This window comes from Protopterus annectens, chromosome 16.part0, assembly GCF_019279795.1.
Source record: "Protopterus annectens isolate FY-2018-M chromosome 16.part0, PAN1.0, whole genome shotgun sequence".
Lineage (NCBI taxonomy): Eukaryota > Metazoa > Chordata > Ceratodontiformes > Protopteridae > Protopterus > Protopterus annectens.
The window spans coordinates 667754203-667781172 of NC_056750.1; the positions used below are offsets into that span (position 1 = coordinate 667754203).

At 41.8% G+C, this 26970-nt stretch overlaps 1 protein-coding gene across 2 annotated transcripts in view; it reads left to right on the forward strand.

The window, feature by feature from the left end:
* The window catches only part of LOC122790747 (ER degradation-enhancing alpha-mannosidase-like protein 3), a 765530-nt gene that overhangs the window by 729525 nt on the left and 9035 nt on the right, over nucleotides 1-26970 (forward strand). For both annotated transcript variants that reach the window (XM_044058342.1, XM_044058343.1), the window contains exon 19: nucleotides 25465-25656. In XM_044058342.1, the coding sequence (XP_043914277.1) occupies nucleotides 25465-25656 (192 nt within the window). The remainder of the gene's footprint in view (nucleotides 1-25464; nucleotides 25657-26970) is intronic.

Below are 26970 nucleotides of genomic sequence, written 5' to 3' on the forward strand. Positions count from 1 at the left end.
AAGAAAAATTCCACATAAGGACACACATAATCAGTGTTTGTTTTGTTTAGGGGAAGGCCACAACTACAAGTCTTGCGACATCTACCAGTCCTTTGAACCTAAAATCTTGCATAGTCGCCTGGCTGCTTTAAAGTTATACTTAGAAAACCAAAGACCCCGATGTTTGGCATTAGGTATGAAGAGTGGTGTAGGTACCTCCTAGGAGCTGCCTTGGAAAAAGGCCTAAAAATTGAGACCCGATGCCCATGATGCACATCAGGAGTCTGGTGAGACTCTCGAGGCAGATGTTAGCCCAGAGTCCCATTGGATGTCGGTTTTACCAATGGAACCGGAAACCGTGGTTTAAGCCAGTTCACCTGAAACCCAGAGTATGTCCAATTAGGTTGATCAGTCATCAGACCCTGATGGTGAGGGGGAACCATGGCTCGTGGCATTGGAGGGACCTACTACCGCCTTACCATCCACCCCGATGTCAGCTCCCAAATTGACTACTCCTATTTCTTTTAAGAGGAAACAAAAAGAAAAACACAGAGCTACAGAACCAGCGCCTGGGTGGAAAGCCTTTTCCCAGAACTTGTTCAAAGTCTTCCAGGCCCTTCAGTCTCAGGTGCCCCAAACAGCCCTACTGCATATGCAGGCCTTGAAAGAGTCACAGGAAGAACTCTCTTCTTCTGATGAAGCCCTGACTTACTGTTCCTAACTTGAGTTTCCCAAGGACTTTGCTATTCCTGTGGAGGAGGACACCATTAGTCCTCATTCTCCTGGGGAAGAATTCTCCTTTGGGGACACCATTACACTTATGTGAGAGCATTTTAAATGGCAGGTCTTTGATGTTTCTGAGACTAAAAAGAGGTATTTTGAACTCCTGCAGATGGACCAGCCTTCTCCATCTGCAGTTCCTCCTCTGTTTCCAACTTTTCAGGATGCCTTTCAGGCTGCATCTCAGGTCCCAGATTCTCAACCTTCAACTTCTAAACAACCTCATAGATTTTACAAGGTCCCCCAGGAGGCACAGTTCTTGTTCAACACCCCCCCCCCGCAGACCCAGCAGTCTTTGCTGTGTCAGCAGACAAATCCTCCAGACAGCTACCTTCCCTACAGATAAGAATAGCAAATTCATGGATAGACAGGGGAAGAAAAGTTATACTTCTTCCACACTAGTCATTAGAGCTACTAATTATCAAACCCACATAGCTAAGTTTGTTCTAGATACCTTGTCCAAGGCCTCTGCACTAATGAGTGATGTGACAGATTCTCCTACTAAGTCTCAGCTTTTCGCCCTGCTCTGTACTGCCTCTCAGGTAATCAGGCATTCCATCAAGTGCAGTTATGATGCTGTAGATGCATCATCCATATCTGCACCATCTGGCTCTGTGCTGTGAAGGTACTCCTGGTTGAGACTACAACCCCTTCCTCTGGATGTACAAGCCAAATTACTGGATGCACCACTTGATAATAAGGCCCTTTTTGGTACTGCCTCAGTAGAGCTCCTTAAATCTCTCCAAGAAAAGGGCACTGCATTGCAAAATGTAAAATATTTGCTCATCTCGTCATATCTCTCAACCATACTGAATTACTAATTTTTTACAGAGTTTTGGGGTCCAAATAAAGGGGTGTCACAATTAACAATTGGCACCCCTTCATTTCTGATTTTTTTCTTTGGGTTTATTTATTTTTTTGAATATCGATCTGTCGGAGCTGACATCATCACGTGAGCGTCGGCGTCAGCCCCGTCAGGGCTATCAGCCAGTCAGAATTGAAGGAACTCGCATCATCATTTCCGGCTGCAAATGCGTGCGGGAACAGCAATTTTGGATTTATCAAACAGCACAGCAGCAAATGCGAGCAGGAAACAGCAGTAAATGTGAGCGGCGGGAAACAGCAGTTTATTATTGGCAGCAGCACTCGTAAATACGAGCGGCGGGAAACAGCAGTTTTGAAGTGGATTATTGGCAGCAGCACTCATTTCGGGGAGAGTGCAGTTTGGGATTTATCTAAGGAATGTGAAGTGGATTATTGGATTCTAGTTGGAAGTGAAGTATTGGACTCAAGTTAGGTGTGTGTGTCTGTGGTGTGTGTAAATGCCCCCATGTAATACACCTGGTGGCTAGAGGTATTCAGGCTCAAACCCTGTACCTTAGCTACAGGGTAAAAAAAGCCTACAGTCCCTAGCCACCACCATTTCTGAGCTTTGTCCATATTTTTGTGCTAACAGTTGAGAGCTATGGTGAGAAGTGAACAGAATTTGTATTCCCCCATTATTGGCTTTGTTGTTTGTCCAGGTTTTTTATACTAAGGGTTGAAAGCTATGGTAAGAAGTGTGAACTGAATTCACAAAATGATAGCCATTAAGTTTCATTCTTCCTAATTTTAGGGAACTGCTGATTTGTCATAGTAGTATGTTGCTCTGACTGTAGTGCATAGGGTCCTGGGTTTAAGACTTGCCAGTGAAATGCATGGTGGTAACGCATTTTATTCTAGCAATTTTCCAAAGTTATACAAGCACTGTTTAAAATGTGTCCCTGGTAAGTTCCTGGCCACCACCACTTGTGAGCTTTGTCCAGGTTTTTTGTTCTAAGAGTTGAGAGCTATGGTGAGAAGTGAGAACTGAATTTGTATTCCCCCATTATTGGCATTGTTTGTCCAGGTTTTTTGTGCTAAGAGGCTGAGAGCAATGATGAGAAGTGAGAACTTAATTCACTAAATGATAGCCATTAAGTTTCAGTCTTCTTTTTTTCAGGAAACTGCTGATTTGGCATGGCATAGTGGTTTGTTGCTCTGACTGTAGTGCATAAAGTCCTGGGTTCAAGACTTGCCAGTGACATGCATGGTGGTAACCCATTTTATTCTAGCCACTTTCCAAAATTATACAAGCAATGTTTAAAATGTGTCCCTGGTTTTTGCCCCCCCCCCCCCCGCAAAAAAAAACCTGAAGTTGAAAAAAAGTGCGAGAAGCTGTGCAAGATGCCTATGGCTTACACTACTGTCATTTTATTTATAGTGTGGAAATAGATTTTTATGATGGAAATGTTCTAAATTGTGCAGTTTTGTCATTTTTGGTTCATGTATTTTGCTTCATTGCCTCCAGTACAGCCTTCTGGAAAAATGTTCAAACAATAAATTTAAAATGCTCTCTGTCCAACAGGTGTGCTGTATAAGTCAGGAAAGTGCATCAAAGAAAAGAACACGTATGTTTCTTGTTTTGTGTGCTAGGGGCCAATGATTTGAAAACAGCCCAAAGGTAATCTTTATCCACCACTGGCCAGATGCATTTTCTTTGGATGTGGTGTGTGGGTTTCAATGCTATTTCAATGAATGTAAGTTTCAAGGGCAGAGAAGTTTTAATGCCAAGTCTATTTTCATTGTGAAGACAGTATTGCTTTGTTTAACAGATGTCTTAGTGTTTGTGCATTGTTGTGCTGCAAAATGAAAAAATAAAATCCAAATAATAATTGTATTAGTAAAGCAGTATGCACACATTAGTGTTTATGTTAAATGGGGAGAAATCACCAGGTAATGGGACACTGGAATGGCTGCAGGGAGACTCTGGTGCCATATTCTGGCTTTCTGTTCTTCAGTTTGCATTTGAAAGTCGGTATCCCACAATTCCATTGGAGTGGGTGGGGTTATGTAATTATATATGCAAATTAGATGTTAGTCAGTGTACAGATTTGTACCTACTTTTCCTTAGGCCTTGTCCAGATTTTTGATGTTTCCACGTTGAGAGATCTGCATCTCGCCCATTCCTAGATACCACAGGAACTACTCACAAAGGACAAGTTTTGTAAGGAGGCAGTCTTCTGACTCTACTGCACCACATTTTAAAGGACGGAGACACTCTTGGAAGCAAACCACTCCTAGACCCCCCTCCACTTCAAGTCTTACTCCCTTTCAGAGGCAGCCTGACCCACATGGAGCTCCTCCACTTTGACTCAAACCCTTTTCTCGCTTCCATCCCCATGTCCCTCCATCTAACCCTTTCCATACCCTCCTGGTGGAAAATTACCTCAGAGACCTGGGTGCTTAACATAATCCAAAAAGGTTATTTTATGACTTGGGGGGACGATACTCCTTCCAGGGGACACCTCAACCGCCTTAAAGCCAGCTTCACCTTTTTCCTCCAATTTTGGATTAGCTCCTGTCTCAGGGCACAATAGAAAAAGTCCATCCGGATCAGACAAACAAGTGATTTTACTCCAGGATGTTTTTGGTCCCAAGAAGGGATGGTCCTTGGAGACCAATTCTGGACTTGTCTCTCCTCATTCTATTTTTCAAGGTGCCTGCCTTCAAGATGCTCACCTTGCAAAATCTCTTACCTCTTATCCCCAAGCAAGCCTTCATGGTATCCCTGGATCTGAGGGATGCCTACCTTCACATCCCCATTCACCCTAACTACAGGATATTCCTTTGCTTTTCAGTAGGTTCCTTACATTTTCATTTTCTGCATTGCCATTTAGGCTCTCTACAGCTCCAAGAGTATTCGCACAGTATCCAGCTCCAGTTATTGCCCATTGCAGAATGTAGGGCATACAAATATATCCCTACCTAGATGACCCATTAATTCTGCACCAGGACTACCACTCTCTTTACCATCAACTATACATGGTGTGTAAGACCTTGGCAGACCTAGGGTTCACAGTGAACCAACAAAAATCCCAAACGACACCAACCCAAGACCTTGTCTTCTTAGGGTGCAGAATAAGAACAGACAAGATGGCAGCCTTCATCCCCTGCCAGAAGGTGGAATCCCTCACCCATTACTTCCAATCTCTCCTTTCCCTCCCATCCATCTTAGCCAGGGAATTTCTGAGGGTCCTAGGCCACATGACATCCTTGATTCCCTTTGCAAGGCTGTATATGAGAAAGTTCCAATGGGTCTTGAAGAATTTTTGGAACCAACACTCCCAACCTCTGAATGTTACACACCCTGTTCTCCCATGCTTGAAAAAGGAGCTGGCATGGTAAATTTCATCCATCAATCTCAATCAGGGGATACCATTGCAGATCCCTCCACCTTCACAACACCTCTACACAGATGCATCAGATATGGGTTGGGGAGCCGTTCTGGAAAACAGCTGCAACCAGAACAAAGTTCAGGGAGAGTGGTCCACCCAGAGACAAAGGGACCACATCAGTATCAAAGAACTGAGGCCCCTTCTCTTGGCACTACAAACATTCCAACAAATTCTCCTACCAGGCACCTTGAAGGTAGTCACAGACAATATAACTGTTCTGTGGTATGTCAGCATGCAGGGAGGGACAAGGTCCTATCCATTTTGCTCCTTGACTATTCAGATTTGGTCCCTAGTGGCGAAAAAACACATTCACTTGCAAGCTGTATACAGTCCTTCAACAGAGAATGTGATAGCAGACACCCTCAGCAGAATTCAACATCCTCTCACGAATGGATGCTTCACATTGAGGTGTTCTTTGATCTTATTCACAGGTGGGGTATTCCACAGGCAGATCTGTTTGCCTCCTCCCAGGACAGACAGATCCCTCTGTTTTGCACCAGAAACCCACATCCACAAGCTTGGAAGGTGGATGCCCTCTCTTTTTCATGGACAGGGATGTCTCTTTATGCTTTCCCCCCTTCACACTGATTCAAAACGTCGTCCTGAAAATCCAGAGGGACAAACCAAAAATCTTTCTGGTGCCCCCTCTTGGGAAAAACAGCATTAGTTTCCCCTACTATACCTACTGGCCAAGGGCAGTCACCACAGTTTACCTCACCGATCTGACCTACTCACACAAGACGGGGGTTCCTCATCCACCCTCAGGTGCTCAACCTCAAACTGCCCCTATGGGTGATAGAATTTTGATCCTCTTCAAACACTTGTATTCAGAAGACGTATTCAATGTCCTGCAGGAAGCCAGGAAACCTGGTACCAGGAGAAATTATGTATCAAAATGGAAATGATTCTCGAGGTGGTGTCTCAAGAACAAACAGGACCCTTTTCTTGTTCCAGTACCCATGGTCCTTCCTTACTTGTGTGAGCTTCTACATTCAGGACTGATGTACTCTTCTGTAAAAATGCATTTGTCAGCCATCTCCACCTGCCTTCCTTTGGTACCTACTTTGGCATCCAGATTAGAGGTAAAATTCTTCTTAAAAGGGGTTCTTCATATCAGACCCCTCATAGACCTATCCATCATGGGATCTTAATTTTGTGCTAGAAAAACTAACACTGCCTCCATTTGAACCGGCCAACTCAGCATCACTTAAACTATGTACTTGGAAAACAGTACTGCTGGTGGCCCTTACATCCGTCAGGAGGGTCTCAGAAATCCAAGCCCATATTGCCACTCCTCCTTACCTTGTCTTCCATAGAGAAAGGGTCTCCCTCAGGACCAAGCCTTCTTTCATGCCTAAGGTGGTTAATGAGCTCTCCTTGAATCAGACCATTAATCTACCTGTTTTCTTCCCTCAACCTCAGAACTCCTCAGAAAGAGCTTTGCATTCCTTGGATGTTCATAGACAGCTAAGGCATTACTTGGACACATAGCTGGTCTTAGGCATACACCAACTAGGTGACTGCCTAGGGTGCCACTCTAGCAGGGGCACTTTCCCAGTATTTATTTACTGTTTTGTAGTAAATAAATGGTTTATTTAAAATGTGTTGAGTAAATATATGAAAAATTGAAGAGGTAAGACAAACTGTGAGAAAAACACAGAAAAAAAGTAATCTGGATGATGTAGGATAGATAAGGTGGTGTGGGAGGGGTGCTATAGAACCCTTTTACCTAGGGCACCAGCAGATCAGAGGCTGGCCCTGCCTGGACAAAACCAAATCCATTAGGAAGTCTGACCATCGCTTTTTGTCTCCTTTCACCCTGGGGCCCTGGGGAAGACATTGCTAAAACAGACAATTGCCTCATGGCTTTCTAAGGCAATCTCTTTTTCCTATTCCTTTCATGGAAAAGAATTGAATTCCAATGGGAGAGCTCACTCTACTACAGCAGCTGCATCTTCAACAGCCTTATTTAGGGGTGTTGACTATGCTTCCATTCTGGAGGCGGCTACTTTGTCTTCTCTACATACTTTCACCAAGTATTACGAACTAGATTTGATTTCTAGAGCCAGGGTTGGGTTTGCAAGGTCAGTTTTACAGGATCTCATTGACCCTACCCCCAACCTGCTTCCCAGGCTCCTACCTAAAGCTTTGGTACTCTCCCTACTATTATGAATATTGCAACATGAGAATAGAAGGACGTAGAATAGTTGTGTAAGAAATTACCATAACTTTAGATGTCCTTCTCTTCCATGTTGCAGTATTTAGCCCCCCCCCCCCTCATTCATTTGTTTATCCTTTCTTTTGTGGGATTTCCCTTGCTTCCTTACATCCAAATAGGCACAACAACATCTGCAACATACCTCTAAAATATACTTACCTCCTTGACTGGTGGTATATGTGGGTCTATAAAGCTTCCTTTTCCTCTACCATCCCAGGGGTACTACTGTTTGCGGCAGTCAATTCTCTGTTGGGTACGTGCAGACATCACATTTATAGCCAATGTCTGTTTATGGCTCTGATATGCAACATCACACGTACACCCCCTATCCTAAGACTTTGATATACTGTCCGGATGTCCAGTGCTGCAGGCAGCCACCTCCCTACTGTTATGAATACTGCAACATGGAAGATAAGGACATCTAAGGTTATGGTAAGTTCTTACACAACTATTCTATAGATAGATGTGGGTCTACTTCTCTTTATCGAATGGACGTTTCACAGAACTTCACATAACCGACATCACTTCTACAAAAACTCACTATTTCAAATAATCACTTTTCTGAACTGTGACACGCCAAAACAACTAATGAAAAAATCCAAACAACATCAAAATATGGGAATCCACCTCCAACAGCAGACCTGTAACCAGTGGTGTTTCACAGGGATCAGTCCTGCGACCTCTACGGTTTGGAATCTATTTTCCGAAGTACAAGCAAAAACTAAAGGTCTGTGGCTGACAAAGTTTGCTGATGACTGCAAACTGGGAGAGGTTATACACTCTCCAATTGATGTCAACATCCTTACAAGGTCTTACCTAAACAAATGATTGATGCCAAAGTCATAGCTTTAAACAATGCAAAAAAATGTGTTATTATCCCTTTCATAAGAGCAATGTTCCTGCTAACTACCACTTCAATAGTAACACCCTAAGTATGCACTCAGTAGTGAGAGACCTAGGCACACAGGTGACAGCAACCTTACCTTTGATCACTGTGTCTCCACAGTGATAAGAAGGGCATTCTGTATTGCTCATTTCATAAGTAATTGCATTGCTTCCAGAAAAAAAAGAAGTTCTAACATCCCTGTACTCATCCCTCATCAGGCCAGTAATTGAGTATAATGTCCCTTTACAGCAACTGGAGAGACCACAAAGGTTCCTCACAAGGAAAATTCAAGGTCTTCAGCATCTGCCCTTTGTGGATCGTCTGAAATCACTGTCACTTTATTCTGTTTCATACAGTCTATTCAGAGGCAATCTCTGCCTTGCATATAAGGCGATTTCTTACCCTGCTTTATTGGAAATGCTGCATATTCATAAGTCAAATGGTACACTGGTTACTCGCTCTAAAGACTTTAACCTGGTATGTGACATTAATAGAACCTGCTGGAGGGACAGATTTGTCTCCCAGAGGTTACCACACCTTTGGAACAGACTCCCACTTCATGTCAAACAGAGCACCTCATTGGCCCTCTTCAGATGCAGTCTGGACAATTGGTTGGGTAACCGTAAATTCACCCTGGGTGTTCCACCTGTGTCCCTCTTGGACAGGGACAGTAGGTGCTGATCGTGGAAATGAGGGTAGAACTTGGCTGGGCTTGTAAGGGCCCAAGGGCCATTAGCCTAGTAACTTCCTGTGACCCTATGAACCTGTAAACAGAGAAATTAAATGAGTAGAGCTGAAGAAGAAGAAAAGATATGATCTGTAAAACAGGAGAGAGTGCAAACTCAGAAGACGAAAGGCTCAGCAGACTTGGAGAAATAAATATAAACCCCTCATAACAGGAAAGTAAGATGGAGGGTGAAGAGTGCATCTAGTTGTATGTGGAGGTTGTTAAACAGATGTACAGAAAGATGATAGGACAGGAATGGCTAACAGGCCAACAGCAAACATAGTACTGACACTGGGAGGGGAAATTTAAACATTACAGTGCGTCGTTAGTAACTGGTTCTTGGAACATTGGTGGTACATTAAATAGAGCAGAAACATAGCTGCTGAAAATAAATTTTCTAGAGTGCAGTTGGAGTCCTGTCTAAAGGAGGGGAGCTAATCCATTTATTGTGTAGATCACTGGTAAGGCCATAGTTCAGATACTGGTCATATTTCTGGCAGTCACAAAGAAAGAAGTGGAAATTATTGAATGACTGAACTTAAACAGCCAAGATAATCAAATATATTTTTAAAAAGAAAGGCCTTTGGGAGTTTATACTCTGTAGAACTGACGACATGCAAAGAATGTGAATTATACCTCTAAGTACAAAATCTCTTGGTAATATTGAAGCTTTTACTTTTAAACAGGACAGGAATAGAAATGTGCTCATCTCATATTCGGAAAAGGGATTCAGATGGACTTTTTTGAAGTATTATTTTTTTAAAGAGATTTGCTATTGCACAGGCAGAGACAAAAGATGGAGGTGTTTCAGTTGTGTCAAAAACAAACATACTGCAGGGTTGGTCATTCAGGATGATGACCTTGAACTTGTCTATGTCCAAGTTACCACAGGCAGAGTCCCATATCATATCCGTGCAAGCTGTTGATCACATTCTGACACACTAAACCCATAGCTTATACTTTGACCTGCTGGCGACACTTCCCATTCCATCCATTACCGTATTCATGGGAAAAAAGAAGTTATGTACCTACCATAACGTTCCATGTTAGTTGTCTTCATCTCACCTTCTTTCTTGCTGGTTGGGATCGGAGCCGAACCTCGGCTCCGACTCGGCCATCTTCTATAGCTCGAGAGCTGTTTACTGGCTCGAGGCTACCCCTTATCCCATGATACCTAGGGTAGACTTATGGGAAGAGATAAGAATGTCGTGAACGGCCTGGGAAATGCTGGGAAGCCAGGCTAAGGTTGGAAGTGGCACAACCAAGCTGTAAGCTGGAGTGTTTGCAGGGATTGATGCAGCCTGCCTGACTGATGAATCAGTAGGTCTGGAATCGGATCCAGAGTCCAAGGCTGCTCGAGAAGGTAATGATGCAGAAATGGGAACCATATTTGTCGAGGCCAGTAGGGAGCAATGAGGATCATTCTGCAACCCAATGACATAGCTTTCTGTATGAGTTTTGGTATCAGAGGAAACGGAGGGAAGGCATAAAGAAGTCCCTGAGGCCAATCGTGGACTAGAGCGTCTCTGGGAGAGTGACCGGGAAGCGGAAGAATGGAGAAGTTGCTGCATTTGCTGTTGAAAGGGGTGGCAAAGAGGTCGCAGCAAGGCTGTCCCCATTTGCGGAAGATTAAGTCTGCAACTGCCTGATTCAGAGACCACTCGTGAGGCATTAGAATAGCTCTGCTTAGCCTGTCCGCTATGATGTTGGACGTCCCAGGGATGTGCGTTGCAATCAGAAATCGTTGTGAGGAAATCGCCCACTGCCAGAGTCTGAGCGCTTCTCGACATAGGGGGTAGGACCTGGTTCTTCCCCGCTTGTTGATGTTCCACACCACTGACATGTTGTCCGTTTGAACTGCAATGGTCCCAGAAGGGAGAGTCCTGAAGAGCTTGCAACGCCAGGAGCACGGCTCTCATTTCTAGGACGTTTATATGCAGATGGTACTCGTGAGTCTGCCAAGTGCCTTGGACTATCCTTCCCTGATAATGCCCCCCCCACCCTATCAGGGAGGCATCTGTGGTCACTGTAGCAACCAGAGGGGGCTGAATGAAGGGTCTTCCCTGAGTCAGTAGAGGGGAGACCATCCACCAGGAAAGGTGCCTTTTGCATGCTTCTGTGATCAAGATCGTGTGAGACATGGGGAGCTGCTGAAAGGACCATTGTGTGAACAGAAGCCACTGAAGGATTTTCATGTGAAAGCGGGCCAGGGGGATCAGAAGAATTGCCACTGCCATAGAACCCAGAGTTTGAAGGAAATGCCTGACTTGTATCCTTTTGGATTGCATGATGATTTGAACTTGTTGGCGAATTATGGAGGCCCTGTCCGACGGTAGCTTTGCGGACATGCTTCTTGTATCTAAGTTTGCTCCTATGTAAGTAATAAATTGACAGGGCAACAAGGCAGATTTTTCAAAATTTATGGTAATGCCTAGTTGGGAGCAAATTGAAATTGTATAGTCCCTGGCTTGAAGGAGTTGATGGCTGGTAGTAGCAGTAAGGAGCCAGTCATCTACATATGGAAACGCCTGGAATCATAGACGTCTCAGGTGAGCCGTGACCACTGCCATACATTTGGTGAACACCCTGGGGGCTGTGGTGAGACCAAAGGGCAGAGCTGTTGTGTCTTTCGGCTTATCCCGGTTAGGGGTCGCCACAGTGGAACTCCAGTCTGCTAATGTTCGGTAGTGGATTTTTATGTGCAGAGTTACCAGCCCTGACGCACAACCTTCAACGAAGGCATGCCCATTCATGCATGCCTCCACACAGAAAACGCTCTAGCTGAGAATCGAACGCGACAACATCTTGCTGTGAGGCGACAACGCTACCGCAGCACCACTACCGCGGGTCTGAGCTCTGAAATGATAACGACTGGCTCCCAGCCGGAAGCGAAGGAACCTCCTGGAGCGTCTGTCCATTTTGATGTGATAGTACGCATCCTGGAGATCTATGGAACACATCCAATTGTCCTGACCCAGAAAGGGTAGAATGGACTGTAGCGTGACCATCCGAAACTTTGTTCTTCGGACCGACTTGTTCAGTCTGCTGAGATCCAAAATAGGTCTCCAGTCCCCTGTCTTTTTTGGTACCAAAAAGAACCTTGAGTAAGTTCTGGATCCGTGTTGGTCTGCCGGGACTTCCTGGATGACTCTTTTTTTCTAGCAGTTTTGAAACTTCTATAACTGCTTGTTGCGTGACGGTAGAGGGGGTTGAGAGAATGGGATTCTGTAACCTACGGATATGACTGAATGTACCCATTTGTCTTGCGTAAGGTTTAGCCAGGCTTGTGGGTACAAGGAAAGTCTTCCCCTGACTGCCTCCGAAGACGGACAGTCGGGCAACCCTTCAGGGATGTTGAAAGGGCTTGTCAGAGAAGGATTCTCTGCTGCCCTGGTTCTGTGGACCTCCTCTGCCATGAGGGCGGCATCTATTGTTACTGTTATTTCCTCCTCTGCCCCTGGAGGAAAAATCACTGTGTGTGTCAGGCGAAGTTCCCTGGGATTTCCGAAACCACATTTTTCCACTCTTCTTAGTCTTGGGGTATGGTCTCGAAGAAGTGAAAAAATGGACTCCCACTGCAGAGAGAGTCTTGCCTTCCTGTTCACACCTAGTGAGAGTGTCTTTTACCTGTGGTCCAAAGAGAAAGGAACCATCAAAGGGAGTGTTGGTGAATGATGCTCTGAAGGGTTCAGCAAAATTACACAGCCGCATCCATACATGTCTCCGAAGGGCCACGCTTGTACCTGCAGCTCTGCTCTCACCATCGGCTGCATAAGAGATGAGCCTCATGGAGGAGTTAACTACTGAGTTAAGGGTCGCTAGCTGAGAGGCCACTTTAGCCTGGGCCCCTTCAGCTGATGGATCCTGAAGGGTATTTCCAAGCTCTTTCAGGAGAGCCCTCTGAAGCCTGGTGAAATGGCATAAGTAATTCAGTGACCTCATGGAAAAGGTCGCTGAAGCAAACATTCACTTCCCGTATCTGTCCATAGTCCTGGACTCCTTGTTAGGATGATGGACAGAGGAAGAAGTTTCCACCAACTCCTTTTTAGTGGCTGCTGCTACCACCATAGCACCCACGGGTGCTTGTCAGGGGTGCAGTAATAAACTTACCTAGTCTCCTCGGGGTTGGTTCCACTGTATCCGAGGCTGACCAAGCCCTTCGAGCCACTACTGACATTAGTGGATCAAAGGGCGGAGAAACCCAGGAGGTGGAAAGTCGGGAACTGAACGCATGCAGGAATACAGATTCATCCTCAGTAGGGGCTAGGGTATTCCAGCTCCCCCTCTGCTTAAGTATTTCTAGGATGTCCGAAAAGGAAACGTCTTCAGAGGGGGATCTCGGGGACCCTTCCAACTCATCCAAATCCGTATCCGAAGTGACAGACTCAGGGGAGTCAATGTGCTTCCTCTTGCACTTCTTCTTCCGAGGGGGCTCTTCTGAATGATCAGGGGAGTCCTCTGAAGAAGAGGAAACACCCAATGGGGTGCCCTGGAGTGCCGGTTCCCCACTCTTGGGGTCTGGAGGAGGGACAGAGGTTGGCGCAGGCACTATAGGGGATGGAGCCAATGGGGTCGAAGGTGGAGCTGGCTCAGAGGCCAGCACACTCCTCATGACATCAAAGGCGTCCCTGCCACGATGAAGAGAAGGCTCCGGCTCCAAAGAAGCCGGAATCCTCCTCCGCACCATGGGAGACTGCTCCGAGGCCGATGTAGGAGCTGAGCTCACCTGCGCCGACATTCTGAGAGGGAGAACGGGGTCGGACAAGGGTCCGATGCCACTCGCCCCCTCGGAGCCGACGAGGGAGTCCTGGCGCCCAGATCCCTCGACGGACGGCACCATCGAGGGGATCGGAGTCGACGATGGATCCAAAGGAGAATTCGTTATCGGAGCCGACGGTTCCACGACTCGAATCCCAATAAACTCCAGCTCCGAGCTCAGTGGAGTCGGAGGAGGAACATCGATAGAAACGGATGGAGCCGACACCTGTTGAGGAGGGCTGGACAACATTTTGGCCAGTGCCTGCGACTTCAACAACCTACTGACCACTCTCTCCACATCATGGTCCGAAAGCCTAGAGGACCGAGAAGAGTGGGAAGATCTATGACTGCTGTCACTTTGCAATAGGTTAGACCGTGGAGCCGAATGAATGGACTCTAGCGAAGGGGACCTCAGTTTCTTGTGAGTCCTTGACGGCTCCGAAGGTACTGGTGGAGCCGACGAGGAAGCAGTCTCTTCGGTTCCAGCCAGAACCGAAGAATTAGACAAGGCCTGGGCCAGTGATGGCTCTGAGCTGGGAGCCGACAATTTGGCTGGTTTAGGAGATTTCACCTGCTGATCCTTGGCTGGTGAATCCTGGGGCTGAAGAAGACCCCTTAGAATAAGTTTGTTTTTGCGCTCCTGCAGAACTCTTGGGCTAAATGCATGGCAGATAGAACAAGAGTCCAGCAGGTGCACAGCACCAAAGCAATAGATGCAAGAAGTGTGCCCATCTATCAGAGACATTTTCTGACAGCATGAGTCACACTTCTTGAATCCCGACAATTTAGATTCTTTAGACATAGTGCAAAGTCAGAAATACCACTAATATATAAAATACAGCTAGATGACTGTTTAACCAAAGGGCTGGACCAGTAAAACTAACATTAGTACCCTATCACACAAGCAACAAAAAGATACAATATACTACTAAAGATATTAGTATTATTATATTAGTATTATTATTTTTTTTTAATTTAGGAAGCCTCTAACTAAAACGGCTACCTAACAACAAAAAGAAGAAAAAAATCTACAGAAAACTACCGGATAAGGGAGAGGGATGGAGGGAGGGGGAGGGGAAGAACTCTCTAACTATAACGAGTTCTAGGAATGCCCACAAAACACACTAAACCATCTCAGACTAGTTAGCGACTACTAAACAAATACAATAAATAACTGAAAAAAACGTAATCTGACTGAAAAGGTAGTAGAAGAAAAAGATATACGAGCCTGAGCCAGTACCACGAACCTCGCAGCTGAAGCGGCAAACGAGATATGGGTAGCTAGCGCTAGGCATCATGGGATAAGGGGTAGCCTCGAGCCAGTAAACAGCTCTCGAGCTATAGAAGATGGCCAAGTCGGAGCCGAGGTTTGGCTCAGATCCCAACCAGCAAGAACAAAGGCGAGATAGACAACTTAACATCTTTAATTACCCTCTGATAAACTGAGAATCCTACACAACCCCAAACTTGGAGGCCCAAAGATTCCTGGACTTTGTAAACACAATCATCATGGACCAGTAAGTCCATGTGATGACGAGGGGCGCAAACATATTGGATCTGGTACTCGCAAATATGGGACAACTCTGACACCACACCACCCCAGTGTAGTATTCTTTCGAGTATGTTCATACCATAAAGCTGTTTACTTTGAAATAAAAATCAGTTGTGATGCCAGCAAATCCTGCAACAGTTAGGAACTACTCTAAGGCAAGCTACCTGTTATTAAGCGGTTACCTGACAAAATGTCAGGCCCCTCCAAATCCTGAGAACACAGCTGCTTATGCAGAATTGTACATGGAAACCCTGTGCAATCATGTTAAATTCTGCATAAAGGCAGCTGTGGCTACCAGAAGTAAGCCCAAAACAAACCACCCTGGTGGAATCCAGCCAACCAAAGAAAAAAAGTCATAATTAAAGTTAGGAATTTCAGTACCCATCAGGATAAAAACTCATTAATCTAAACAAACAACGAAAAGGGTAAATTAATTCTACCACAGACTGTTTTTTTTTTCTTTTCAAAGCAGCTTTATTCATGCTGCTTTTGTTACAATATACTTCATAGCATTAATTTTAGTACTTCCATTTTCTTTTCTGCTGAGTAACCCCCTATCCTCCTTTAACTGTTCATTTTAAGTTTTATACATCAGGGTCACCCTATTAACAGAACATCGTTACATTTCTTTTTATATTTTTCAATTACAGACATTGTTGTGAATTACACCCCTGCTTGACTTTTAAAGGATAAAAATCAATGTATCCTAATCTTAATTATATTGTTTTACTTGTATACTTCTGGTGATTGACCCTTGATTATTATTGTCTTCATTATTATCAAACTCGTTATACAAGAGGAGCAATCCAGAACCAGATCTTTCATCTTAAAATGAGACATTCTTTTTTTGCTTGTAGTGTGCCCAACTTTGCCTGATTTGTTTTACTCTGTTCATATCTAGCTTATTGCTTCTCCTTTGCCCTCCCTTTTCCACTAGCCTTCATGGTACATTTTCTTCCTCATTTACTGTCCTTCTAAATTTTTCCATCGTTTCCTGACAAATAATCCATTTTTTTTATGGAATGTACTTCTGTTTTTTCTAATCATTTCAACTCCTGCTTACTTATCCTATCATCAGTCCCTTTGGTAGTTCTGTTGTTGGGGAGTTGGGGATAGAATTGACTTCCATCTCTTTGTGATTGCATTTTCTTTTCTTCCTTACAGTAACACTAACACTGCTAGATCACACCTAATCTTACTGCTGTTAGAGGTTCTTACCTAGCTTAGTAAGAAATTAGCTGAATTTGGTGTCCAATTTTCCTGCAGTATTACCTCCACTAATTGCCTGAGATTAGTAGGAAACCTCTGTAATTGTGTGCAACTCCAAAAAAATGTGTTTCCATGTACCTATCTCTTGTTCACATCTCCAACACATTCCTTGACCCCTGGAAACATTTTTGTATTCCTGCTGGAGTGTAAAAAATATTTGTGTAGGCATTTCCAGTGAACAATCTGAAACTTCCTATCTCATGTTACTGTATTTATTGTTTTACATATCTCATCCCAATGATCTCTTAAATTATTTATTTCAAGATTCTTTTCCCAATCTTTAATCCTTTCTTTCTGTGTTTTTCTTGACCTACCTTCTCTTAATACTATACTTATTCTGCTCACCATTTTTTCTTCAGTTGCATTTATTATTCTCACCTCAACTGGCAATCATATTAATCCTGGGTTTTCTTTGTGTTTTCTGTGTGTCTTTATTCTTTTAAAGTGTGAATTAACATCTTATAATATAGTCATTCTCTTTCCTTTATTTTGATATAGTTGCATAAGTTCTACCCAGTTCAAAATTTCCTTTCCCTTCCATAACTGCTTCCAGAAGTTTATTGCTCCCTTCCCATAGGAGCATCCCCACCTGAGGTCTTTCTGAACATACAGACCTGTTTGTTTTAATCATGTTGGGTAAAGCTCCATTTCCTACCAGTTACTTGCTCCAGTCCTAGTACATGTATTGAACAAGTTTCTTAAATGATTCTAATTTTCTGATTTTACTGAAAAATTCTTTCCAGTTTGCACGATATTTATAGTTTTATAATTGGTAGATTAAGTTTGTCTGTGTTGCCTTATAATATTCTTCTAGTTCTGGTTTTCTTCTACCTTCCCTCAACTGAAGTTCCACCATACATTCCCATGTTACCTTTGGTTTCTTTTTATTCCATATAAAGCCATTACTTCGGGCTGGCAACTTGGCACCATAAAAAAAATTGACTGCCAATCATTAGCAGACCGGAGTTCCGCCGTGGCCACCCCTAATGGGGAAAAGCCGAAAAGACAAACAAAGCCATTAATCAGTTTGTTCTTGTCTTTCCAGCTCAGTGTTCCTGGAGTGTACAGAAAAGGTTGGCCCTAGTTTAATATCAGTGCGACCATAGACATTTTTAATGCCTGGATTCACACATCTAGCTCCAGAGTTACTGTTTCTCACTTCTTTATTAATCCTTTAATTTTAGTGCACATCTTGTTCCATGTTTCTAGCAGGGACTCTCTAGATTGCTTAACCAGCTGAATACCTAAATATTTCAGTTTGACATGTCTCCATAAATTTGGGAAAGTCTGTACCAGTTGCATAGATGGTACATAATTCACTGCTAATGCTTTTGTCTTGTCCTCATTAATTTTGTATCCTGCCACCCTTTTAAATTGTGTTGTTATTTCAAATAATTTATAAATATCCCTCTCTGGATTGGTAAAAATTAATTTAACATAATACGGAAACATGGCTATTTTGTATTTTCTTCTCCCTCCTGCCTAGCCCCTTATATCGGACTGCATAATTTCCTCTGTTAGCATTTCTAGATATGATGCAAAAAGTAGGGGAGAGGGAGAGAACAACCCTGTTTAGTACTCCTAACCCATCTGTAATTTTTCTGTTACTCTGCCATAGATTTTTACTCTTCCTAGTACAGTATACAGTAGGGAGTTGATTATCCGGACTTTGATTATCCAAAAAGTCAATTATCCAAACGCAGCCTTCCAAAGTTTTTGGGTAGGAAAAAAATCATAAAATCTGAATATGCTAATGTATATGTTTTCCCTTGTGCTTATTTTTTGAGCTTATAGCCTGCTTGTGTGTGAAAAATATTCTTTATTGTCCATTGGAATCACTGAATGGTTGAAAAGTGTATTTCCCTGCATGCAGAAAAAAAACATGATTTTAGAAGATTTTTATCCAGTTCAGTTATATGTTTGATTATCCAAACAGTTTGATTATCCAAACTACTCTAGTTGGGTCCCAATTAGTTTGGATAATCAACTGTCTGTTGTACATATTATTAGCTGTATTAAACTGGGAATCCCATAAGCAACATAATTTCCCAAGGATATTTCCAGTCTACTCTGTCAAAGACCTTTTCTGCATCCAAACTTAATAGAATTCGCTTTTGCTGCTGTTCCACTATCTGATGTATTTGATTTATCAAATGTATATTATCAAATGTTTGCCTGCCTTTAATGAAACCTGACTGGTCTTGATTTATTAAGCCTGGTAATATTTTTGCCAGCCTGTCTGCTATAATACCTGCAAATATCTTCTAATCATGATTTAATATTGCTATTAGTCTATATGACCCTGGATTCAATAAATCCTTCCCTTCTTTTGGTCTGACCGATATAATTGCTGTATTTCTTGCTGCTCCATTGTTTGGTTAAACAAAGTGTACCAATGCAGTATCACTTTTTCATCTGCTGTTTTCCATATTTCTGTTGGAATGCCATCCCACTCCAGTGTTTTTCCCTTTGCTTGTTTCTCTATTTGTTGCTTTATCTCTTCTATTGTTATTGGCCTGAGAATCCCCCCCCTTCTATTTCACTAATTCTTTTCATCTCAAAATCTTCATCTCAAAATCTTCTATGAATCTGTCAAACATCTCTTCCCAGTTTTCCCTCTCCCATTAAGTCTATTTAAAATACCTCATGTATAGTTTCCAAGTCTTGAGTTATCTCTGCTGTCATTGGATCTCTAATTTTGTCTTTTTTTTTTTTTTTTTGCTGCCGTAACCTCAACGCTAATACTTTTTGAAATCATGGGGAATCCATAAAATATATTTGATTTAATGCTGCTCGCATTTTGTTGAGGTCCAATTCCTGTGTTTATATCAATTCCTTTACTGTTTCTGCAGCTCTTCTTCTATTTGAGTTAGTTTCATTCTATTTTCTGGAGATCTGCGTCTGCTAATTTCCTCTTTTGCCACACTCTGTTCCTTTTCCAACCCCCCCCCCCCCGAGTTTACATTTTAAACCTGCCCTCTGTTGCCTTTCCATTTCTATCCTTTGATCTTAATTTCCTATGGTGAGTGATCTGACAGTAGTATAGAATGGGTACTTATACTGTGTACTAAATATTTGTGCTCTGCGGATACATAAATTCTCTCCAGCCTTGCCTTTGTTTTATGTCAGGCTGATTAAAATGTAAATTCCCTGTTCAGTGTGTTTCCCGTATCATTGCAGCTGAGTACCTGAGTAAGCCTCTTCAGGTATATCCTTTCTGTTTTTAGGTGCATCCTTCTAGGGCCCCTGTCTACATGTTGTTTGTTTGTTATAAGGTTCCATTCACCTGCTGTTAGTAGTATATACCCTGGTGAGTCTGTACTAGCGTTTGTATTAGCTGTCTTCTTTCCTCTTGCAACTTTTAGGAGGGATGTAAAAGTTTGCTAATGTTATTCTGTTGCTGCCCGAGTATCCCTGCTAAACTAAATATCTGCTTTGTTTATCTTTTATACATTCTTCAATTTCTAGACCTGAATTGGTCCTTAATAGTGTGATTAGTCCTCTTTCTTTGGCCACCCTACACTTCTAATCCATATCCCTGCTTTAATTCCTTCTGCAATATGAGTTGTTCCTTCCTTTGACAAATGCATTCCTTGAAAGAATGGTACATTAATATTTCCCCTTCTTACATAGTTAAATTGCTCGTGCCTCTTTCTTTCATCTACTACCTTCCAGCTCAAAATTTCAAGTGTTATGTGTTGCTTACTCTGGAAACATTCTGCACTTTTCCCCTTGTATTTGTTTTCCACCTATTGTATATCCTACCATATCATTGTTTGAAATGATGCGTTCCTTGATATGCAACATCAGCGATTAACTCATTTTGTTTCGATTTTCATCCTTAATTTATAATAATTTTTGTTCTTTCGTTATGCTGCCATCCCTGTTTATTCCCCATCTGTTTTATTAAACTTAACTCCCCTAAAGATAAAAAAATTTTCTAACTATGTACAAATACTTCAAACTTCCTGTCATACCCCCTAATGGGTATTCGAGTAGATGTTCTTCTTATGGCGCTTTCCCTGTTATAGCACTCTCTGTCCGTAAGTCTTCCTCTCTACAGTGGGCATTCCTTTTTCTTATCTCACTCTTTGTCATCTATAATGTGTGGGTTTAAGATCAAAACTGCACATTGTCAATTTTTTTTTTTAATTTTGCACAACTTTTATTTTACATATCAACATGAATGTTTATTATAGTCTGTATGTCCATTCAAATGACTTAGTAACTTTGCAGTAATGTCCGTTCTGTTTTTCTGTTCATTGTAATTTATGTCTTTCTGCACCATCCACCAGTCATTCTAGTTGAGCTGTTTTCCAATATTCCCTCCTCTCGATCACTTTCTGTTCCTCTCCTTCCTTACTTATACCAGTCATTTGTCAACTGCATAATAGCAGACCTTTTTTGTTAACCACTCAACAAGTCAAGCTTCCAATTGCTCTTCCATTATTCCTTCCCTTTTTTCTTCGTTAATGTCTCGGATATTATCTGTCACCCTTTTCGTGAACTTCTCCATTTCTTTTTTCTGTTGATAAAACAGGAAGGGTTTTATGGGTAAACATTGTCTCACACTCTCGCTCTTTCTTGGGGCTGACTACGTAGACTGCTTGAACTCTTCTAGCATCTCCTCCACTCATTCTTGTTCCACAAATGTTTTCTCTCTTGATGGGAAAAATCTTCTAAATGCTACCTGGTGTATTAATTTAAAATGTAGCCCCAGGCCTCTGCAAAGTTTAAAGTATGGTATGAACTTAGCCCTCTTCATTGTAGTATGTGCTGAGAAATCTTGGTCGACAAAAATTCTTTTTGCACCATTTCTTAGGATTTTGAATCACGCTGCATCAGTAGAGCTGGGAAGGTATCTAATGATCCTTTGCATCCTGTATATTCTCCCACCTTTCCTCGGGTAGGAGATAGAGAAGTATGCACTGTAGGACTTCTAGACTTAACAGCAGTTTCTTTCCTCTCTCCATCAGACTATTGAACTCTTGTGAAAAACGAGCTAGGAGACTGTCAATGCATTATTTCCCTCCTACCACATAGTTATGCTATTTATCTGACTGTTCAGATGCTTACATATCCAGGCTTTGTTGCACTAAAAGTATTACGCTTTTTCATGTGCACTAACTAACTGATGTGTATATTTAACATTGGTTCACACCTTACCTTACCGTAGGACTCTATGCAGTGCAGTGTAAATCACACTGTGCAATATTCAGGCTGACTATTCCATATGCTGCTTAGTTCTTATAGTAATGTCATGCACATGTTGTTACTCAATTTTGTTTATATGTAAAGTGTGTCTGGTCATTGTTATTTTTTTATTCTGTTTTTACTTTTTATTTTTATTATGTTATTTTTTTTATTGTTGTTCTCTGTATGTATGTTTTTGCACTGGGAACAAAGCATCACAATTTTGTTCAGCTACACTGTGGTGTAGTTCTGAATGATAATAAAATTCACTTTGACTTCTGCTCCTTCTGGAGTGTTCATGAAATGCAGGTTTTCCCTCCTCTCCCTATCTTCCAGTTTACCAGCTTATCATGCAAGGGCTTCTTGCAATGCTTCCATTGTTCCATTCTGCTTAATGTTTCTTCTCCATCCTTTTTCAATTTCTGAATTTTGTCAGAATGTTCGCTTAATGCCCCTTCCATTTCATGTATATTAGAGAATCATTTCTTTTCATATAGTCCATCAGGGTTTCTCTCATTTTACCATTTCTTCATAAAGTTTGTCTATTTTCCCCTCCGAGGTCAACATCTCTACTACTGGGGCCTTCTCATCTTGGGGGATGGCACTCACTGTTGTGCAACTGGAGGAAGTATTTTAAGTTTTGCTCTTTCACTTTATTACATTTTTTTGGCTGTATCCCTTCTGTTAGGCATCTATAACTCCTGCTGAATCTTTTTCGTCACCAACACATTTTTTTTTCTGCTATTTCTGTTTGCATATGCAGAGAGCACGACTCATCCACTTCCTTGCTGGTCAGCATCATACCGGACCTCCCTACCAAAGCCAGTTTTGAGGTAAAGATAGCTTCCCAGGCCAAGGACTACCACAAGGATTTCTTTAGTTTTGTCTGGAACTTCAAAGGCAGTACAAAACAGTGTGTAGAACTGATTGTTAATGGAGCCACTTACACAGAGCCAAAAGATATAGCAAATCTGCTGGCTGACAAAGTCAAGTCTTGTACCTTCCTTTCTCTCCCAGCCACCCCCAAGTAGTATCATAGAACATAACCCTACATCTGTCACTAGGGAGCATGTCCTAAATGTGCTCTAAAAAGTTTAGAACACTTTATTGATGGACCCTGATAATATCCCAGGATGCCTCTAAATAGTCTGAAGCACGACCTATCTGGTCTTCTGGAGTCACTGTTTAAACTTAGCCACCAGACAGGCTTTGTGACATGTGAATGGAGGCCTGCAATGGTCATCACTCTGCACAAGGGTGGTCCAACAGTGGACACTGGGAAATACAACCCCATAAGTCTTACTAGTCTCATATGCAAAACCATGAAAGAATTGTCATGGATATGATTAATAATGACACAGAAAACTTCCGATGTTGGATCCAACCAGGTTTGACTCCATCAAAGGCAGATCATGCATATTCAACCTGGTTAACTTTCTTGAGAAAGGTCACCAAGGCAATGGATGAGGGGAAAAATGGTGCATATTGCCTACCTTGACCTGACTAAGGCATTTGATACAATTACCCCACTCTTGGCATTGTAAATGAACTCAGGAAATTGGGCATTAACCCCTATGTTATGCTATGGATAGCTAGCCGGCTGTCAGGATAGGGGAGACTGCCTCCTCAAAGATGCCAGTCACTTGTGATGTCCCTCAGGGCTCTGTGTTGGGCCCGCTTCTTTTTGGCATTTACTTCGCGGACGTCAAAGCTAATGTCAAAGGCCACTGCCTGACCAAGTTTGCAGATGACTGCAAACTACGAGCTGACATAGAATCCCCCAAGACACTAATATACACATGAGTAGCTTTCACTACAAAAGGTGATTTGTTATAGCAATAACCCACGGCTGGGTGTGGGTAATGCTGGATTTATCCATGGTTGGAGTAATTTGGTCATGAGGGTGAAGCCCAAGTGACCAAACAAAGCCAACCGTGAGTAAATCCACCATTACCCACACTCAGCCGTGGGTTATTGCTATTATACAATGGCATTACTTAAAATAAAAGTTACTTACTTTTCTTAAATAGTGCCTTTGCATAAGGGCAGTTTGTTGCTCTTTCATGTTTTTCACTGGTATCCTGGGGCGTTTTTGTTGTACTGAGCATGCGTATGGGACTTTCGCTACCACACTTACAAAGTACATCAGTGCTGGTTACGGAAGCAATGGAAAAAAGGAAGATCTCTGTTGCCTTTTTTTTTTTTTAATTGAAAAAAAAAAGAAGAAAGAAAGAAACCGGGAGACTTTCTTCGTACATTTTCAATCCGGACATTTGACAGCTATCAGAGAGACAGAACAGGGAAAATACAAGGAAAATCAGGTACATATAACGTACCTGATTTTCCTTTTATTTTCTCTGCCGTCTCTTACTGTTGGCTGTCAAATGGCCGGATTTTAAACTGTATTTTCTTTTAAGTGAAGAAAACAGATCATCCCAGTGATTTGCTAGAAAATCACAACGTTTATGAGAAATAGACCAAAAATATGTGTTAAAAATCTAGATATTCTGAGAAAATACACTTGATTACAGTAACAGTACAGTGAAGAGCAGATTCCACAGAAGAAGTCTAATTCAGTAAACTAACATGAGAATTAGATAAGTAACAACAATTAATTACAGCCAAGAACAGAACTTAATATTAACAAAGTCGCAATTAACATGGTGACAGGGCATGTTTGACAGAGGGAAAAGCTCTAAATGAGTAAACAAACACGGGAATCAAATAACTGTTATGTCATAAGACTCAACAGCAACCAAGTGTATAGCATCAATAACAGTAAACATTCTAAGTCTCTCAACTTTCTAAGCAATAACATACTGCATATTTAAGGTAAAAGAGCTGCAACAAGAATGAACTTCTTAAAAAGCCAGAAAGTACTATACAGTACGCATCAAAAAGCTACAGACAGAACAAGCCAGTATTATGGATGCCTCAAACATATGTAAAGTATAACGGGTACAATGGGTATTTAAAAACTAAAAGGAATGCCACACTACACGTACTAATTGCAGTCAGTTTTAGAAGCGCGATTAAATTCCGCTGTGGCCAGTACAAATGTGTAAATGTTTTATGTGTACAGTACAAATGTATAAGTGTTTTATGTATACATACATTTATGGAAGGCAGTGTTTTGTGGTGATGCTGATGTCCACACTTAAGCAAAGAACCATTAATTAAAAGAAATATGTAAATTATAAATTATTGGTTTTGTAATGTTTAGACCAGTTAAACATAAATAACCTTTTACATATGTTTAATTGAGGCGTGGACTTAGGCGGCATGCAGTATTCAAGCAGATAGTAAGGGAGCAGGGGCAACCAAACTTCTTTCTGTTGATATATGTTCGATTTACAATGTGCACACTGGTTGGGCTGACCAATCAGTGTGCTCATTTTTGAATGTTAATGGCGAGTTATTGTCTAATTATTTTTATTTACTCTCATGGTGTAACAGGGTATGGCACCTATCCAAATGGACCATTTTCAGGCTCAGCCTGGGAAAGTACAGTAGACAGCAGATAACAAAGTTGACATTTTCAAATGGATGCATATATAGTGAGGACTATCAAGAAATGTTTTATAAGCAAGCTGTCAGCATTTTATAAAACCAGCTAGCAGCAACTGAGAGTTAAAACTGTAAGACAAGGTGTGTAACTGACTCAAAATGCACTATATTTTGCAAATAATTCAGTATACAGGGTAATGTTCTCCACTGCATGTGAATTTTGGTTAAACAAGTTCAAAGTCAGAATAAAATTAAATGAAAACACGTTAACAGTAGTTTGCATAACTGGTTGTTTTTCGTACTAAGTATTTTGACCAACCTACTATTTTTACCCTTCAGACAATACCGAAGACAGCTGCAGTGAGGACACGCCTATTTTCCAGATGGTGGGTGATGATGGTGGCACAAATGACATCACTGTCCCACTTGTCTTCCTGTTTAGCAAGGAGGGAAAGATTCTTTTGGAAGCAATAGAGGAACATCAGAATGTTGATGTGCTTTTGGCAGTGAAATCCAAACAATATGGGCAAGGTATGACAGTCACATCTGTGAAGTTAAGCTTTAAGACAAAGAAACACAGAAGGCATAACAGTGTCTCAGATATTTTTTACTCAGACTCACATATGCAGTGTTTACAGTTTATTTTTGTTTGTTTGTTAATGCAGATTTACACTCTTATGCAGCCTGTACCTAGAATAATGTGAAATGCACAAGACTTGATTGAATGGATGAGCTGTTAGCTCACCACTGTCTGCTTTCTTCTTTTGTCAACACTTGGGGAGGGAATTGTGGACTTAGTGATTTGTGAGTAGGACTGACTGCTTCTGAAATTTGGTCCTAAAACATATAACTTTTGACATCAGTGTAGAGAAGTGTTGGTAATAAAGCAATAGCATTGTATCCAAAATGTCATCTTTATGCTTTCTAGAACACAGCTAATGCACTACCCCTACTGACTTTCCAGTTGGGTTAGCAAGCTACACTTCTTTCATGCAGCTTGATCATTAAATGTATTAATGATTTAGAAACCTTGCTTAGAGCACTTTGTTAGTACACAGTAAGAGTATGATCCTCCTACTAAACTGAGGGGGATTGTGATGATTATGGCCACCAGTTGGCTAGTGCTTATTAGAGAATGGGCAATCCACACACTGGCATCCTGATCGGTCATTGAAAGTTTTCCAGCAGTATGTTAATGTACAGGTAAAGCCCAGTGAAAAATAAGGCCAACACTTCAAGGCAGCATATTAAAGTGCCGTGAAGCTCTGACAGTAACGAAATTAATGGTCGACATTATTTTATGCTCACTAAGCAGTGCTTTTGCTGTATAGCAAGTGTAAAATTAAAATAAATAGAGAATGTTTATGAAGATAGTGTGTGTGCATCAAAGTGAGAGTGAGATTGATCAAGCCATTATTTTATGTTCACTAAACAACATTAAATGCTGCGTGCATGAAAGTGAGAGGGAGATTGATCAAGCTATTATTTTCCACTCAATAAGCAGCATTTTTGTTGTTTAGCGAGTGGAAAATAAAAGTAAATGATTAATTAAAAAAAAAAAAAAAAAAAAAAAAAACAGAAAATTGTGTGTATAAGTGTATAAACAAGAACAAAAATATCTGAAGAGTGCACCATGCGCTGTATATTCAACAATGACCCCAAAACTCCATAAAACAGGCGATAAAATCCAATATTTAATATAGCTTAATCACAGAAATGCGCACTAAACGGAATGCATGCCCTTATGTTTCTTCAAAACTACACATAAGGGCATGCATTCCGTTTAGTGTGCATTTCTGTGATTAAGCTATATTAAATATTGGATTTTATCGCCTGTTTTATGGA